The 15,948-nt window shown below is 35.9% G+C and overlaps 1 protein-coding gene across 2 annotated transcripts in view; it reads left to right on the top strand.

Moving 5' to 3' along the window:
- CACNA2D1 (calcium voltage-gated channel auxiliary subunit alpha2delta 1) overlaps positions 1-15,948 on the top strand; it is a 394,502-nt gene that overhangs the window by 369,924 nt on the left and 8,630 nt on the right. For both annotated transcript variants that reach the window (XM_051621668.1, XM_051620850.1), the window contains 13 exons: positions 388-472; positions 663-725; positions 2,095-2,198; positions 3,479-3,565; positions 3,941-4,008; positions 4,995-5,033; positions 6,352-6,423; positions 6,990-7,142; positions 7,233-7,285; positions 10,068-10,123; positions 10,268-10,397; positions 12,086-12,198; positions 15,082-15,164. In XM_051621668.1, the coding sequence (XP_051477628.1) occupies positions 388-472; positions 663-725; positions 2,095-2,198; positions 3,479-3,565; positions 3,941-4,008; positions 4,995-5,033; positions 6,352-6,423; positions 6,990-7,142; positions 7,233-7,285; positions 10,068-10,123; positions 10,268-10,397; positions 12,086-12,198; positions 15,082-15,164 (1,106 nt within the window). The remainder of the gene's footprint in view (positions 1-387; positions 473-662; positions 726-2,094; positions 2,199-3,478; positions 3,566-3,940; positions 4,009-4,994; positions 5,034-6,351; positions 6,424-6,989; positions 7,143-7,232; positions 7,286-10,067; positions 10,124-10,267; positions 10,398-12,085; positions 12,199-15,081; positions 15,165-15,948) is intronic.

Raw genomic sequence — 15,948 nt, 5'->3', positions numbered from 1 at the left:
GTAAGAGCAAGCATAACTAAGCATTGTGTTGTTTCATTGCATCACCTGAGATAAAAAGTATTTAAATGAAAGCATGCTTGAAAAATAGTTTAATATCCAAATTTAACATGGGGACTTTGCAAAGCTGGGACCTTTACCTTCGTCACCTTGCTTATTCCTATGACACAAAGGTTTTTTAGAATGCAGTGAAGAAACAGCTTAAATGAAATCAACAGTTTCAGAGAAGTCTATTTAACAGTAAGTACTTGATGTAATTTTGAGTTAGACACTATGTCTGATAGAAATTTTGGGGCTGCAGCATCTTGGTAACTTAGAATTTCATTTTAGCTACTTAATGAAACCCCATGTCATGTGGTTTCAGATTACTGTCTTAACTCTTTTTGGTAGGTAATACAGATATGGTCATTAGAGTTTTGCTGGATGCAGGATTTACAAATGAACTTGCCCAAAATTATTGGAGTAAGCTGTCTCTGTAAGTATGCTTTTTCTTGGCTGTCGTTTTTCAAAGTTTGATAACAAAATAATATACGTGTGTATATATACAGATATATTAATGTTTACACAGGATAGGTATTTAATTCATTTATGCACTGAAGTAGCAACCCGTGACATAGGAACCTGTGAGAATTTCAGTCAATTTTGAATCTTATTTTTGTTTACAGTGATGGTGTTGTTGCGCAATTTGTTGTTACTGATGGTGGAATTACTAGAGTGTTCCCAAAAAGGTAAGATTATTCTAAAATAGTAGAATATGACCATTTTGAAACTGGAAAGTGTAGAATGGTACCTAATGGATGTATTGAATGAAAACAACTTCTATAGTTTAATCTGTACTGATAGATATGAAATTAATGGGATGTCTTCTACCCTTGCAGTAGTAGTGGGGCCATTCTAATCCCTAATTACTCCCAAGTACTTGTTTCTTTGGCAGGCTGGCAGGTTGCAAATACTGTAAAGCAGTAGGTGATTTCTTTTTTAGATGACTAAGAGCAGACCAAATGGTCCATGGACTTCAAGAGAAAAATGTATCATTACTAGAGTGGAAAAAGGGAACATGGAAGTGATCATGTAATAAACTAGGTACCCCCATCAGTGACTGAGAATAATGGGGGCATCAGTACAGATATACTGGCAAATGGCAAATCAATCTGTTTGCTTAGATTCTTCAGTGTTTCTCCAAGATGGGAAAATGCCTATGATTTTCACTCCTAAAATCAGTTTCTGTTTTGTTTTGGTGTTATGAATGATCAGACATTGGAATAGAATGGACTGCCCAGGGAAGTGGTGGAGTCACCATCCTGGAAGTGTTTAAGGAAAGACTGGAAGTGGCACTTAGTGCCATCGCCTAACCTATGGGGTGGTGTTAGGTCATAGGTTTGGGGGAGGGAGAGATAAAGGAATTACCTCTGTAAGGAGAGGAGACCTCACTCTCTACAACTACCGGGAAGTTGGCTGTAGCAAGGTGGGAGTTGGTCTCTTCTCCCAAGTAAGTGACAGAACAAGAGGAAATGGGCTCAAGTTGTGCCAGGGGATATTTACATGGGCTATTGGGAACAATTTCGTAATTGAAAGGGTAATTAAGCACTAGAATAGGCTGCTCAGGGAGGTGGTTGAGTCTCTATCCCTGGAGGTGTTTAAGAGACATACACATGTGGGGCTTAGGAACATGGTTTAAGCACTGAACTTAGTAGAGTTAGGTTAATGGTTGGACTCGATGATCTTAAAAGGTCTTTTCCAATCAGAGTGATGCTGTGTGATTCTGTGAAAGTCTTTCAGGATGATTTCTCAAGAGACAGCATGTTTTATAAAGGTTTATTTATATTTTGTTGTAACTATTTGTCTCAATATATCTAAAAAATATTATATATGGTTTGTGTTGTTCCAAGAATGCTATTTTTTTGTTATTTTTTTTTCCCCAAAGATTTTTTAAATAATTACATCTGGCAGTTAACTAGTGGAAGCTGACGAAGTCTGAGGACTATATGAATGAATCTCATAATATTTCCAGCTGTGAAACATTAAGGAAAAATCCTGCAGCATAGCTTTAACGAGACTCTAACTATCTTTTTTTAATCACTATTTTTTTATGATTAGGGCAGGAGAAGATTGGATGGAAAATGCTGAAACATATGAAGTCAGCTTCTATAAACGGAGTTTAGATAATGACAACTATATTTTCACAGCTCCATACTACAACAGTAAGTCATCACCATTTTGAAATGTCAGAGCTAGCTAGTCCAATGTAAGTATACTTGTGGAAGTTTCTAATACCAGTTGAGGTCACTGACAAAGGATGCAAGTAGGACACTTCTTAAGGAAAAAAAAAAAAATTAGGATGTCACCCATTATTCAGGAAAAGGTAGCTATGAGGGCACTAAACAAGGGACAGCATAATTTGTCATTGACTCTGGTGGCCCTGTGTATGTTCACAATGAGCAAATCTGAAAACATGCAGAGTACTGGTGTTCATTTATTATACTGAAACACTGTTGAACAGAGATGCTTTGGCAAAATTATTTTAAAAGGAAGCAAGAGAAAATTGCACCCAGGGACAATAACAGCACCTAAAAAGCCGTATTTGAGCTGAGTTCTATATACTTCAGCACCAAACCTGACTTGGGGGAGCAGGTATAAGTGTCCACTCCACTGTGTCCACTCCACTGCTGCTTAGTTTAAGCTTTGCTTTTGAATTCTATCACAAAATGCTATTATTCACCAAAAACAGTTTGTCTGAAATACTGTGGTATTTAAAAACTATATATGCACAATAGTAAGTGCTCATGACTGATGTGACCAGGATTAGCCTTGCAAAACTCATCTGAAAGCAGATGCTACCACAAATGACATGCTCCTCTCTTGAACATATGGGATCTTTTATTGCTGTTATTTCATACTTATTTATTGCATCTTTTCTCAATAAAATATTAACAAGGTAATTAACTACATTCCCTGAAGCCTTTGTTGTTCCTTAAAGAGCTCCAGGGAATGTACTTTAACTTGCTTTTTCATACTAAGCAGTGTTGAAAACAAGCTGAAGTCCATCACAGAAGTAATTGTTGGTTAGTGAGTGGTGTCAGTATACCCTGCACTGAAAAATACACAGATGACAGCAGGATAAAATCTTTGGCTCTGATCCTGGTTTTTACAGAGCTGCTCACATGTGTTAAGCTATTCATGGCTCTGTTTGCAGAAAAGAAAAAAAAAAAAAAAAAAAAAAGGCTACAGTAACTTTATGAAGCAGTGAAACTGTGTACAAAAAGTGAATGAAGAAGAAAAGTAAACATAAGTATTCCTTAGTCATCCAGATGTTGGTGATCTGAGCTATTACAGGTGACAAATGCATGGTACAGCTTTTGAATGAAGATTTTTAAAAAATCATTCTGGGTATTTGAATAATCATTGCTTGTTTCAGAGGAAGAGGCTTTTATATTGCCCTAATTTCTTTTTTTTCTTCATTTCCCCTCATCTTGGCATTCAGAAAGTGGTGCCAATAGCTATGAAACAGGTATTATGGTAAGCAAGGCTGTGGAAATAACAATTAATGGGAAGCTTCTGAAACCAGCAGGTAAGATAGAGTGGTGCTGAAACTTGAAATGCTTTAGTTATTTGTTTGTTACTCAACAAAGAATTAGAAATTTAATTGAGATTTCAAAGGAACTTAACTTTATATAACATTCTTTTCTCTGAGACAGTTTTAATCTTGCTAGTAGAAATCTAGCCAAGGATCTGGCTGTGTTTGAGTAAGAGTGCCTAATTTATTAGTCTCATGAAGGATGTTGGTGGTCAGACAACTGAGCAAAGCTCATATTTTTATCCTTTTCCAGTTTAATAATTTAGATGTTATTATAGTTTTCCCCTTTTTTTAAGGATTCTGCAGTTACCTTTTTTTTTTTTTTTTTTTTCATTTTACTAAAAAATACTTTCATGTATTTCTTGTTAGTTGTTGGAATAAAAATTGACGCAACCGGCTGGATGGAAAATTTCACAAAAACCACAATCAAGAGCCTGGTAAGCAATTGACCAAGTCTTTTTTGAACTTTATTTGCATTTCTCAAAGCTTCAGATGCAAATAGGTCTAATAGCTCTGTGTGCCAGAGTCACACTGATGTGTAGTTGCCAAGTAGTTGTGGTATTTAAATCACCCAAATGCACAAAATGAATCTATGTTGAAACAGGCAGTGTTTTGTATGTGTCTTGCTTTCATAATTATAGAACATGGATAAAGACAAAGGACATCTTCCAGCCAGTAGGCTCCCTCCTAAGATTATGCTGTAGCAATTGATAAAATCTGCAAAATAATTGTTTTTTAAACAAACAAACACACACACACACACACAAACAGAAAAAAGTTGAATCTATTTTTATTTACTGTGCAGGATGGGTAAGAGTGAATGGTAAGGATTTATATTGCAGAATTACCCATTAGTTTTTAAACATCGTGGCACAATGCAAGGAGAGAGACAGTTATATGTGTCTGTATACGTTGCAAGAAAAAAAGAGAAGTGTGTTAGTAGTCAAAGCCATGAAAACTAACTGGAGGTGGTGGTTTCCTTGATCATATGGGAATACCCATGCTTTGAGACTGGTGAAGCATTTCATGATCAAAAGAGCTGCTTGGCAGTGTGTTTTCTGGGTTTTCTTTCCATACCCCAAACACAGGGCAGTGTATGTATTCTTTCTGTTTTACTCTATAGTCCCAGTACTAACATTCTGACATGTCCTCTAAACTATTTATCTCTTAATATATTGAGTATTCTTAAAAAGGGAGATGTATCAGAGTCTTTATGAAAGACAGTAGAGCTGTTGTTAATTAGTGAATACAGGTTGTTCACAGAGATCCTTGTAATAACCAGCATACACTGAAAATTAATTTTGATTGATGTACAGAAATGGAATATTAAATCACTTGTCCTTGTCATGATTGTTTAATATAATTGAAAAATACAGAGTTTTTTAAACACTTCTGTGAAGACTACTGTATTTCTGGTTTTTAGTGCAACAGTGAAATCTGTGGCTGTGAGAGAAACAGTATGGTAAGAATATGTTCAATTTATTAATATCTCATAGATTATGAAAATTCACTCATTCTTTCTAGGTTTATCTAAGGCAATCTATTATTATTATTATTATTATTATTATTATTATTATTATTATTATTATTATTATTTGAGGGTTAATTTTGCAGAAAACAGTAATTTGTGACTTGAGAAAGATTAGGAAGGGAGGGGGTGAAAGAGTGTATAAAAGTCAAGTGAAGTAGTTGTTACAAGAATTGTTGCAATGAGATTTTGAGAAGTAGAGGAAAAAAAAAATAGAGTAAGAGCAATAAGACAATGATGTGAAGAAAAATGTGATAAAAATTTAATAGCAATTTTCAGAGCAAGAGGTTCCTTTTGTTCTGAGGAATTATCCTCAGAATATCTATTATACTTTTCCTGAGAAAAGGCAATAATAAAAAAAAAAAAAAAGTAACAAAGAACACTAGAAGAAGTACCTTAGGGAAGGGTAATTGCAAACTGAAAAGCACCAGAATATGTGATGTACCCTTCCAACAGTCATTAGTCATCGTCCTTTCCTCTGTTTCCAGCTAATTCAGGCTTTGGGGATCCCATAGCTCTGCCAGCAATCAGGGGAGCCCAGCTTCAGGGGTAATCACAGTATCAGATTCTGCCATGTGCTTAAAAGCTTTCTTTGCTCTGGTCTTTCTTGAGCTGTTTTGTGGAGTGTGAATGTGATTAAATGCAGGAGTTAGAGCAAAAAGCGTACCCTGGGAGGTTATCTATTTGGCCTCACTTCTATCTTTCCAATCTCTGATTGTGAGGATCTTTTATGAAGTGCAAAGCATAGGGAACCAGTAGGCTTCCCATTCCTGCACCTGACACCTGGAAGAAACCCACTACAGTCCTTGGCTAGTGAAAACAAGTGTGACTAGCAAGCTGAGAGCCTGTCCTTGAGACTTCAACCTTTAAAAGCTACAAATGGAAAAGGACTTTAAGCATGGCTGAAGCACGTGAAGTTGTAGCCCCTTATTATGAGTTGAGATTCAGTTATAATCAGATTTAATAATGATATAGCACTCTTAGAGCTAACAAAGTATTGAGCAAATAGGATTTACAAAACAACTTTTATGAAATTAAGCCACAAATAAGCCTTTCATCTGCACAAACTTTTATAATACTGATAATGCTACTTATTATAGTTTAACATTGGCCCTTGGCTATGGGGTTGTGATTGAGCCTGAGCCACACAGATCTGAAGATCCTTCTGAAGTGTTGAATAAAAAATAGCTTCTTACAAAGTGTTCTCTTGAGAAATGCTTTTTGCAAAACATATTTTACTTTCTTATCATAGCATGTGGACTGTGTTATCCTTGACGATGGTGGATTTCTTTTGATGTCAAATCGGGATGAATATACACAGCAGGTATGTATATTCTTAAGGACAGAACATGAAACACAATGGGAAGAAGTTCTAGGAAAACAAACAAACAACAAAAAAACAACAAACATTTTGCTTTCAATTTATCCTAAGAATAGCATTTCCAAATCTCAAAAATTTAGCTGTATTAGAAATCCAAGTTATTTTATTCGTCTTTTTCATGGTCTTTTTTTGGTACAAGATACCAACTACCAAGTTGGGTTCTTTGTGCTCCACCCTTAGGCAGGTAGGCTGCTGTTGGACCTACGATGTTGAGAGCAAGTACTATGGAATCCACACACCTTCTTTCCCCTATACCTCTTGCTCTTCCCCAGGCAGGATGGTCTCATTCAATAGAGCATTTAATGGTTACTGTCTAACTGGACTCCTCCACCCAACCTTTTGGGAGAGAAATAAGTCAAACAAATAAATAAATATGTTAGCAGCACAACCAGCTGAGTTGTGTAGAGGAAAAAGTAGTGGAGAAAAAAAATTATTTTAACTGTTTATTTTTGGAATGAGAAAAACATTTGGAAATACTTTACTAATCTCCATATATTCTCCCTCATCAGATTGGAAGATTTTTTGGTGAAATTGATCCTGGCCTGATGCGAAACCTGATTAACATGTCCCTATATGCCTTTAACAAGTCGTATGACTATCAATCAGTCTGTGATCCTGAAGAAGAACCAAAGCAAGGAGCTGGACTTCGTTCTGCTTATGTGGTCAGTAGCCCCTTGTGCAGTGACTAACATTGTCTTAAACCTGTGCAGGTTTTTATAGAAATAGCATAATCGCTCTTCTTTTTTTCCCAGCCTACGATAACAGATATTTTGCATCTAGGATGGTGGGCTTCGGCAGCTGCCTGGTAAGTGCAAGTGTGTCAGACATCACTATATTCAAAATACAAATGTTCAGTAGTTTGAGACTGTATTGGTCTCTTCCCACCCCTCTAAACTGCTCCAAACCGGCATTTTCTTATTGGCCAGAATTCTTAGTTCCAAACTCCTTGGAAAATTCAGTGTTCTGTCAATAGTGGAATGCCAAACTACTCTTGCCAGGTTTTGTGATTGTGTGTTTTGACTCTACAAATTCAGCTTCAGGAAGAAGAGTTGGATTAATGATCTGCGTCTGATTGGCAGGTGTAAAGGTTCAGATTAAATTATTACATTTAGAATTATTGATCACTTTATTCACTATTTCAGAAGATCATCCACCCATTTTTTTAACAAGATATCTTAAGAAAATCAATTTTTGCTCTTCAGTGAATCATTTTACAAAAAACCAAGAAGTTTCTCTATTAAAAAAAAATGTAAAGAAGTCTTGCTTCAGATTTTAGGATAGCCAGTATGTTACCTAATGTTACTGAACTGCTAAAGGTTCTCATGATAATTATTTTTTAGGTCTTTGTGAAAAGCACTACTGAACTATTTCAAAGAATAAAATATAAATAAAATAAAGCCATTTGGATAATTTTATAGTCATGTGTTCTAGAATTTTCTATAGCTGAGGAAAAGTTGGTATATTTGAGCGGTTGTGTAGTTTTGGGGTTGACCTTGAGATAGGTAGGACTGCACTAGTAATTAGGTGTATCTTTCACAATCACAAGACTGGAAATATTTTAAAACTAAGAATCAATTTAGAAGCTTTTTTTAAATTTTATGTTGATTTGTGCATTATTTATAATAGCCAGAGAAATAATTTTACCTAGTTCAGAGCCATGTAGATAGACACCCCTAGCAGCTACTGAATTACCAGCTGCTACACCCCTACATCAGCACTACATTGGGATAAGTATAGGAAGACTGTCTGTTCCTTTTTCTGAAGTTTCATTATGATTTTTTACAATAAGTATCACACTGGAATAAATTGCTGACTTTATGAAGCTAAGAGTTAAAATATACAGCAGCTGAACAAACATATAATAATTTTCCCATGGATAGCACTAAGAATATTGTATGTTGTTTTTTATTGTTGGTTACATTTTGTTAACAGCTACAGCTAAAATTTCAGTTTTCTTGGACAACAACAAACCTCAAAAACTGGAGATGGGCAATAATCCAGAAGAGAAACTTGAGATCATCTCAGACAGAGAAACTCTAGTTTATCAGTGTTCAAATCAGACTCAGTGGTCTGGACTCAATTTAGACCTGAGGTTTATTTTGTGTGATGTTTAACTTGAAAGCACCACATGAAAGTACTTTCTGTGGACATGTTTTTTAATGGAATCTAGGTCAGAAGCAGGCAAAGAAAGCCATTAAGCAAGCGGAGAGAAAAGGGCTGACCAAAAATGGATTCAGTGAGGCACCTGGTGAAAGCAAATGCAGAGACAGAAGGGAAATCATGTTACTAAGGAAAACTATAGTGTTTCAGGCTACAATGTGGGATAAAGACCTGAGAGATAATATTCAAAATTTATATGGGATACATCAGCATTTAGTTAAGAGGGTACGTATGGTTTCTCCTTCATGCTCTTTTAATGCAGAAGATTTTAGTTTTCCCAGGCTTCTTTTTTTCACTCAGTTCTCTGTAAATTCTATTGAATTCTCATGAAAGATTACTATTTTCTGTCAGCAAATTGCATCACTGCTGAATGGCATTCATCCATGATGGTTGGTGCACTGTCCATCTAATGATTCAAGGCACAAAGCTGTGGTTTTGGATCCTGAGCTCCTACAGGCAATGCCTCCACTGGAAAGGAGACAGGCAGATTCAGTTTCTTTACACATGGATCGTGTTGGATAAGGAGAAAAAAAAGATGGAATCCTAGAAGTTGAATGAAATTATACAATCCCTTCTCTCTGCATAGCAGGAGTTAGTGCAGATCGAGATGAGAAGAGATCAGGCCCTATTTGTAGGTAAAAGCAAACCTAAAACATTATGTCAGGAAACTGTAATTTGAGAAGGTTGACGCATATGAGAGAGTCAAGGAACCTAACTGTTGCAATTCCTGTTTTGACAAGTAGGTAGAGGAGAAGGGGTTTGTGTATGTGGCAAGCTGATACTTGTTTTAAGTATATAAAAAGGAAAAAAATATGATCATGAGTGGGAAAAAAAAAAATAATTAAATAAATGGAGCTCTTTAAGCCTGAGTGCTTTGGAAGTATCCAGGAGAAAAATATGTTCCATACTTGAAGAGCAGCAATAGAGATGATGTAAAAGGCAACCACTAGAGTAATAATTTTTATAATATACTTGTAAATATTACAGTGTTCATCTTCTCAGCAATATAATGAGCCTTTATCAGTGTAAAGTATCCAATTCAGGAGCATTTTCAAAGGGATTTGTGGTTGGTTTAAGTGTTAGAGGAATATCAACATGCCTCTTCCGTCTCTCACAGAGGTATAATCTGGGGGACCTGAATGGCGGAATAACATTTCCATTATGTGAGTCTTGGGCACAAATTATAGGAAATCTCAGCAGTAGAATAAAATATTAATATGAAACAATACCTGTGAGAAAGTGTGAAATTAAAACCAGAGTCAAACTGTAGGATTTAAAGAAATCTGGGTTTAATAACTGGCAAAATCTTAATTAGCCATGATGATTCTGTTGTTACTTAGTTTGATTTGGGTAGTGTTTAAGGACCCAGTAAAATACAAAGATGACCAAAAGCCTTTCACAAATATATGTTGTCTTTCTGTGTTCAGGTCTATCTTACAGCAGCTGTTTTTGAGCTTGACTTTTCCACGTTTCCTTGAGGCAGGTAAGTCAAGAGAATGTTAAAAGAGTCAACTTTGAGTGAAGTAGAAGGTAAGAATCTAGGCTGGGGGCCATATTTGGATCTCCCCATTGCACCTGTGACTTAAAAATGTCATTGTTTACTTACTTGTTTTCTTCTTTCTGTCAGCTGATATGGAAGATGAAGATTTCAGTGCTGCCCTGTCTAAAACAAGTTGTATCACTGAGCAGACTCAGTATTTCTTTGAAAATGATGATAAATCCTTTGGTGGGATTGTAGACTGTATAAACTGCTCCAGGTAAATTTTCTTCAATATCAATAATAACCTTTTTATATGTATTTATTTTACAAAAGACACTATTATAAGAATAAAAAAATGTTTTGGATTAATTACACTAAACCTACAAAGCAAACAAAAAAAAGTATAAAGGCAGTAAAATTATAAGTTGCATTTTCTTTGTATTTGTTTAGAACGAATTTTTATTGTAATAACTGGAGAATTATAGAAATATTTTAGTCAATTTTTTATTTTATAGTCTGTAAATCTCCATCAAAATTGTTTTGTTTTCTTTCTCTGTTACAATTTGTTTTCTTCTAATTGATTACATTAATTTAAAGGCTTTCTGCAGTGTCTAGAAGAGTTGTTTTTTTCTTCTCTGTTCTGGTTATTTATTAGAATTTTTGATGGCCAAGAAGATAATTGAATCTATCTTAAAATTTACCTTCTAGTCAGTAGTGCTTATGGTTTAAGAGCTGTGGTTCTTATTAAGCAAACTATGTTGTTTTGTGATTAAATTAATTACTCTTCAGGGGCCATGAGCCTATTTGACATGATGTTTAATGTTATGTTACAAAAACTGAATACTTCAGAAACAGCAACTTAAACCTAATTCTCTGTTTCATACAGAAGCCTGCTAAATTGAAAGTTTTCATACATAGAATCGTAGAATTATTTTGGTTGGAGAAGACCTTTAAGATTAGGAATTTCTGAAAATGTCTGAAATTAAAATGAACAGTCAGATTACAAACTCCTTAAGACAATACGTCAAGCCAGAACAGAAAGACAGAGGACACTAGAAAATTATTAACACAACCAAAACACATAGCCATTTTTTTTTCCCACTTCTATACTTCCACCTCCATGTTGCTGGTATGTGTTTGTGAGGTACCTGGTTGTGCAGAGAACTTGTTAAGCTGGGTGTTTCGGTTTGTTTTTTTGATTGTGGGTTGTTGGCTTGTTTTAATTTGGAAAGTTTTCAGAAGAGTTCTTTGTTTTTTTTGAAAGACTAATGAAATCATAATGCATCATTATTTCAAAAATAGTGCCACAGTGTGGAAATTAGTATGAAAGGACAATTTATGCTGGTTAAAACAACCAGAAATATCCTTACCTTTATTATCTCAGGCATTAAGTGTAGTATCTGTAGCTTAAAAATATACCACTTTCCATTCAATTATTTATAAAATGAAAATGACCCTACTAATGTAAAGGCCTTTTTTTGGAATGGTATGTGCATAAAAATACTATTATACAACCAATACACAGCATACATACATTAAAAATCTTTTTTCATCCTTCTTACAGACAGATTTATGTGTTGCATTTTGGTTTTTGTTTCTTTTGTGTTTGGGGGGATTTCCAGTGTTGTTAGGTAAAGAATCGATGCTGAACTGATTTTATTTCTCAGTACAGCTACTGTTGTAGCAGTACCAAGCTAGCTGTTAACTCAGTTGAAGTAATTTCATGGCCTTTTCCATTTTTTTCCACTAATAAGTCTAGTTGAAAGGAGGAACCATGGAAATGTTTAAAAGATAAAATTTATTAGAAATGTTTCTTGCTGTTTGTTAATGGAAAAGATCAACAGTAGCAGGCAGACTGAATACGTGAATTTAGATTACTTTTATTCCAATACTGTGTTTCCTTCTCAAATATGGATTTCCTTGCTTCATTTAAACATAGGATTTTGTTGGGTTTTTTTCCCCCAGACTTTATCATGCAGAGAAGATTTCAAACACCAATCTAGTATTCATTATTAGTGACAGCCAACTGCTGTGCCGCTCCTGTGACCCAAAGCCGCTGATGCAAGCAGAGAAGCCGGGTATCCTTTAAATTCAAATAATTTAGTAGTGTGGATTGATTTTTGGCTATGATCTACTGGAATATATTTGGGAAAAAAAATCTCTTGTTTATGTACATATTATTAGAGTGGTTGCCATTGGAGTACTTTAAGGAGCAGAGATTTGTGGATGATATCACTTACCATCTGAGACAGCAGTCATTGAGGTAGAGAGCAAAGTTGTTATTTGTGAGGACCTAAACAGAAATGGGCTCACAGGAACTTAATGAAGTTTCCCAAAGACAGATGCAAGGTCTTGGATCCAGGACAGAATAATGACATGCAGCTGGATAGGCTGGAGGCAGAGTTGCTAGAAACAGTTTTGCAAAAATAGACTTGAGGATCATGATGGACGAGAAGTTGAACATCAGTGGGCACTGTGCCTTGGAATAAAGAGAACCAGTTGTATCCTGGGCTATATTAGCAAGAATGTAGTCAGCAGGTTGGGATAGTTGATCCATCCTATCCCTTCAGCACTAGTGAGACCACTAGTGAGTGCTGTGTACAGTTTGGAGACCCCGGTACCACACAGACATAGTGGAGGAACCCCAGTGAAGGGCCACCAAGGTGGTTGGCATCTGGAGCACAAGACAGGCAAGGACAGCCTGAGAGTCTTGGGTTTGTCCAGCTTTTGAGAAAGACAAAGATATGACTGTCTAGAGAAATAACAAAAAAAAGGGCAACACCAAGATAAGAGTGTTTGGTCATGAAAAGTTGGGATGCTGTCGTGATGCCTGAAAAACTAAGATGAAGTCATGGAAGCACTTTAGTGTGTGCTCAGTGCCAACAGCTTACTTCTTATGGAAACTGCTTTAACCATCAAAGGCTAGAGTTTATCCAGCTGCCAGCACTGGAATTCTTCAAAGCTAGCTGGAGATATAATTGGTATAAATGCTAAGCAGAGTCCTTGCAACACGTGCATTAAAATAAAAGCATGTAAAAGGTTTGAATTTACAGCTATCCTCATGCCAATCTCTGTGCCTTTAGCCTGTTCACTGCAGTAGATGTTCGCTATAGGTGATGGTGATGGAAATACATGAAACCAACATATACGTATTCTAGGCCAGGAGAAATTCACCTCAGCTTTTCTCTGCTATATACTCTTGAGGACAGCATGCCAGAGGTGGTAAATGAAATCATATTGGGTTATTATGACAGAATATGGAAAACAATGTGTAATACCTTTGTCTATGTCAGGAAGCTAGTGGAGACAGTCTCTCCCATTCCTGAAATAAAATCAGATGGTGGTGGATATGACTATGTTTCTTTGGCACAAGCAATGCATTCATTGCCACATTAATAAAACTGGAATTCCATCTATGCTTGGGCTGAAAAGGAAGTTACATTGGGGTGGAAGCAATATCCATGTCATCAGAGGACTATGTAAACACAGCCTAATATTCTAATTGGCTCCAGTCCATGACAGTTTGATTAACTGTTGCCTCTGTTTGAATGTATAGACAGCACTTGCTAGAGAAGATGAAGACCATTTGATGGGAAATAGGCACATGATTTGCATTGCCCCAAGGGGCTCAGGCCTTCTAGAAAGCAGCAAATGACCTCAAATGGCAGCCAGAGCCACTGGGTGGGCTTATATTGACTAAATGGACTATTTTATTTTTGTTCCAACTATGCAGTACTAAGCTACTCTCTCTTCCCTATAACTAAGGTACACTGTGAAATGCAGATGTAGCGTAACATCGCACAAGCAGACAGAATGACCTTTGGGTGTTATTCAGATGGTTATTATTAGACCCTGCTTCCTTCTGGCTGGTACAGCTTTGCTTGTGCACATGATCTTTTAGAATATTTCTATGTTTCAACTTCCCTTTCAGCTGGGCCTCGGCAGAAGAAAGGAGAGGCGAGTTTGATAACATCTGAATGAAGACAGATGTAGATGTGTAGAAATAATTCCATTTTACCTTCTCATTGGGCATCTCCACTCATTGCAACAAAGCTGCCATAGTTCTCTACACTTGTGCATGAATAGGAATGCTTCAAGTATAACTTAAAGCTTCTAAGATAAGTAAAGTTTTGGTGCTTGAGTTCTTTAAAACATTCTAGCTTAGCTTTAATGTGAGTATTACCAACAGTGGAATAATAAAAAAAAAAGCTTAACATGCTGAATGGCAGTGTGAGCAGGTTTCTACAGAAGACAGTTTTGCCCTTTATCATACCTGTGCTGCAAAGACTTGTGTCCCTCATTAGCCTGTGGCAAATGTGAAATACAGTCTTTACACTTAAACATCAGTAGTTACAGTCTTCAGAGACATAAGCTAAAGCATTACCTTATGTTTAGAGTTAGCTAATTAATAGCATGTCACTGCTCTCTTTTCTATCCTGCTGTTCTGCTGTTAGTCTGGACAGCATTTTCTCTGTCTCCCTTCACCACTGAAATGCTGATGAGATATGATTAGGTTTTCTGTCATCTACTATCAAAGCCTACAATGGGATGATGTTGTCTATGATATTTGAGGTAATATATTTGGACACAAAATAAACCCAGTAGTTCTTATAGGCCTTCACTGCAATTTTCAGCCTGTATAAAGCATTATTTTTCCAAACAGGCTTTCTCACTATTATTGTGTATCTTCATTTTAGCAGAATAACTCAATGGTAACATATGCTATAACCAATCGGCACTATTTAAAATGTTTGTTTTCTAGATTCAGGCAGTGTATAAAAAAGGAGTACTCGATTTTTATTTACCTAGAGGGTTGATTTGGTTTTCTTCAATTTAAACAAGAAGCTGTGACTATTGCTTATTTCAGTGCTTTCTGAATTAGTATAAAACTTCTCCCACAAATGTAAAAGCAGAATGTGATATGCGCAAAGAACAGCCATGCTCCTTAACCGGAGAAACAGATGAAGGGCCAAATCCTTGTGAAATGGTCAAACAACCAAGATATAGAAAGGGTCCTGATGTCTGTTTCGATGAAGCCAAGCAGGTAAGATTGAACTTGTAAGACTTTAGGACTATGTTTAAAAACAATTGTAGAACTGTTTAAGAAGAGTGTTTAGATATACCTTGGTACCTGGCAACCTATCTATCATTAAACTTACTGTCCACTCTAGACCATAGCCACTTTATTTCAAGTATCCCATGGTCAACATAGAATTAGCAGCTGCTTTCTTACCTGCTTTTCCTGTAACCATTGCACTTTCACACACGCCTCCCTCTAAAAAAAATGCCCAGCATTGAGCATAAAACTGATGTTGCTGTGAAATTCAGTTCTTCCATGGCTTCCACAACTAGATGATGATCCTAGCTTAGAAGTAGGATTTTTGTATTAGTGTTTCCAAATATTATTTAATCTTATTTATATCTGGTTTAGTATGTTGTTCCTCTTAGAAATTCTGCAAATGCGTATTCATGTTAGGTCACATTCTCAATAGGTATAAAGGTGCATTGCCTTAATGAAATCAGCAAAATTATGCTGTCTCATACACCCTGTATTGTATACATTACAGTTTAGAAGGAGAAAAATTATAACTGTACCATTTTGAATATATTCCATGTCTTACCTTTCAAAATACTGCATGAAAGAGAATATGTTGAATTCAAATTCTTCATACTAAATTTCAAGACAAAAAAGTAATGAACAGGGAAGTACCTGCAATTATATAAAAGAAATATTTTTTAAATGCATTTGCAATGCTTCATCCTATTTCTGCAAAGGAAAGATTTTCTAAAACTAGTGCAGTTAATTGGCTTTAACCATTGTATACCAG

This window comes from Apus apus, chromosome 1 (assembly GCF_020740795.1).
Source record: "Apus apus isolate bApuApu2 chromosome 1, bApuApu2.pri.cur, whole genome shotgun sequence".
NCBI lineage: Eukaryota > Metazoa > Chordata > Aves > Apodiformes > Apodidae > Apus > Apus apus.
Note: the sequence above shows the minus strand (reverse complement) of the source record. Positions and strands in the feature narration are given on the sequence as shown.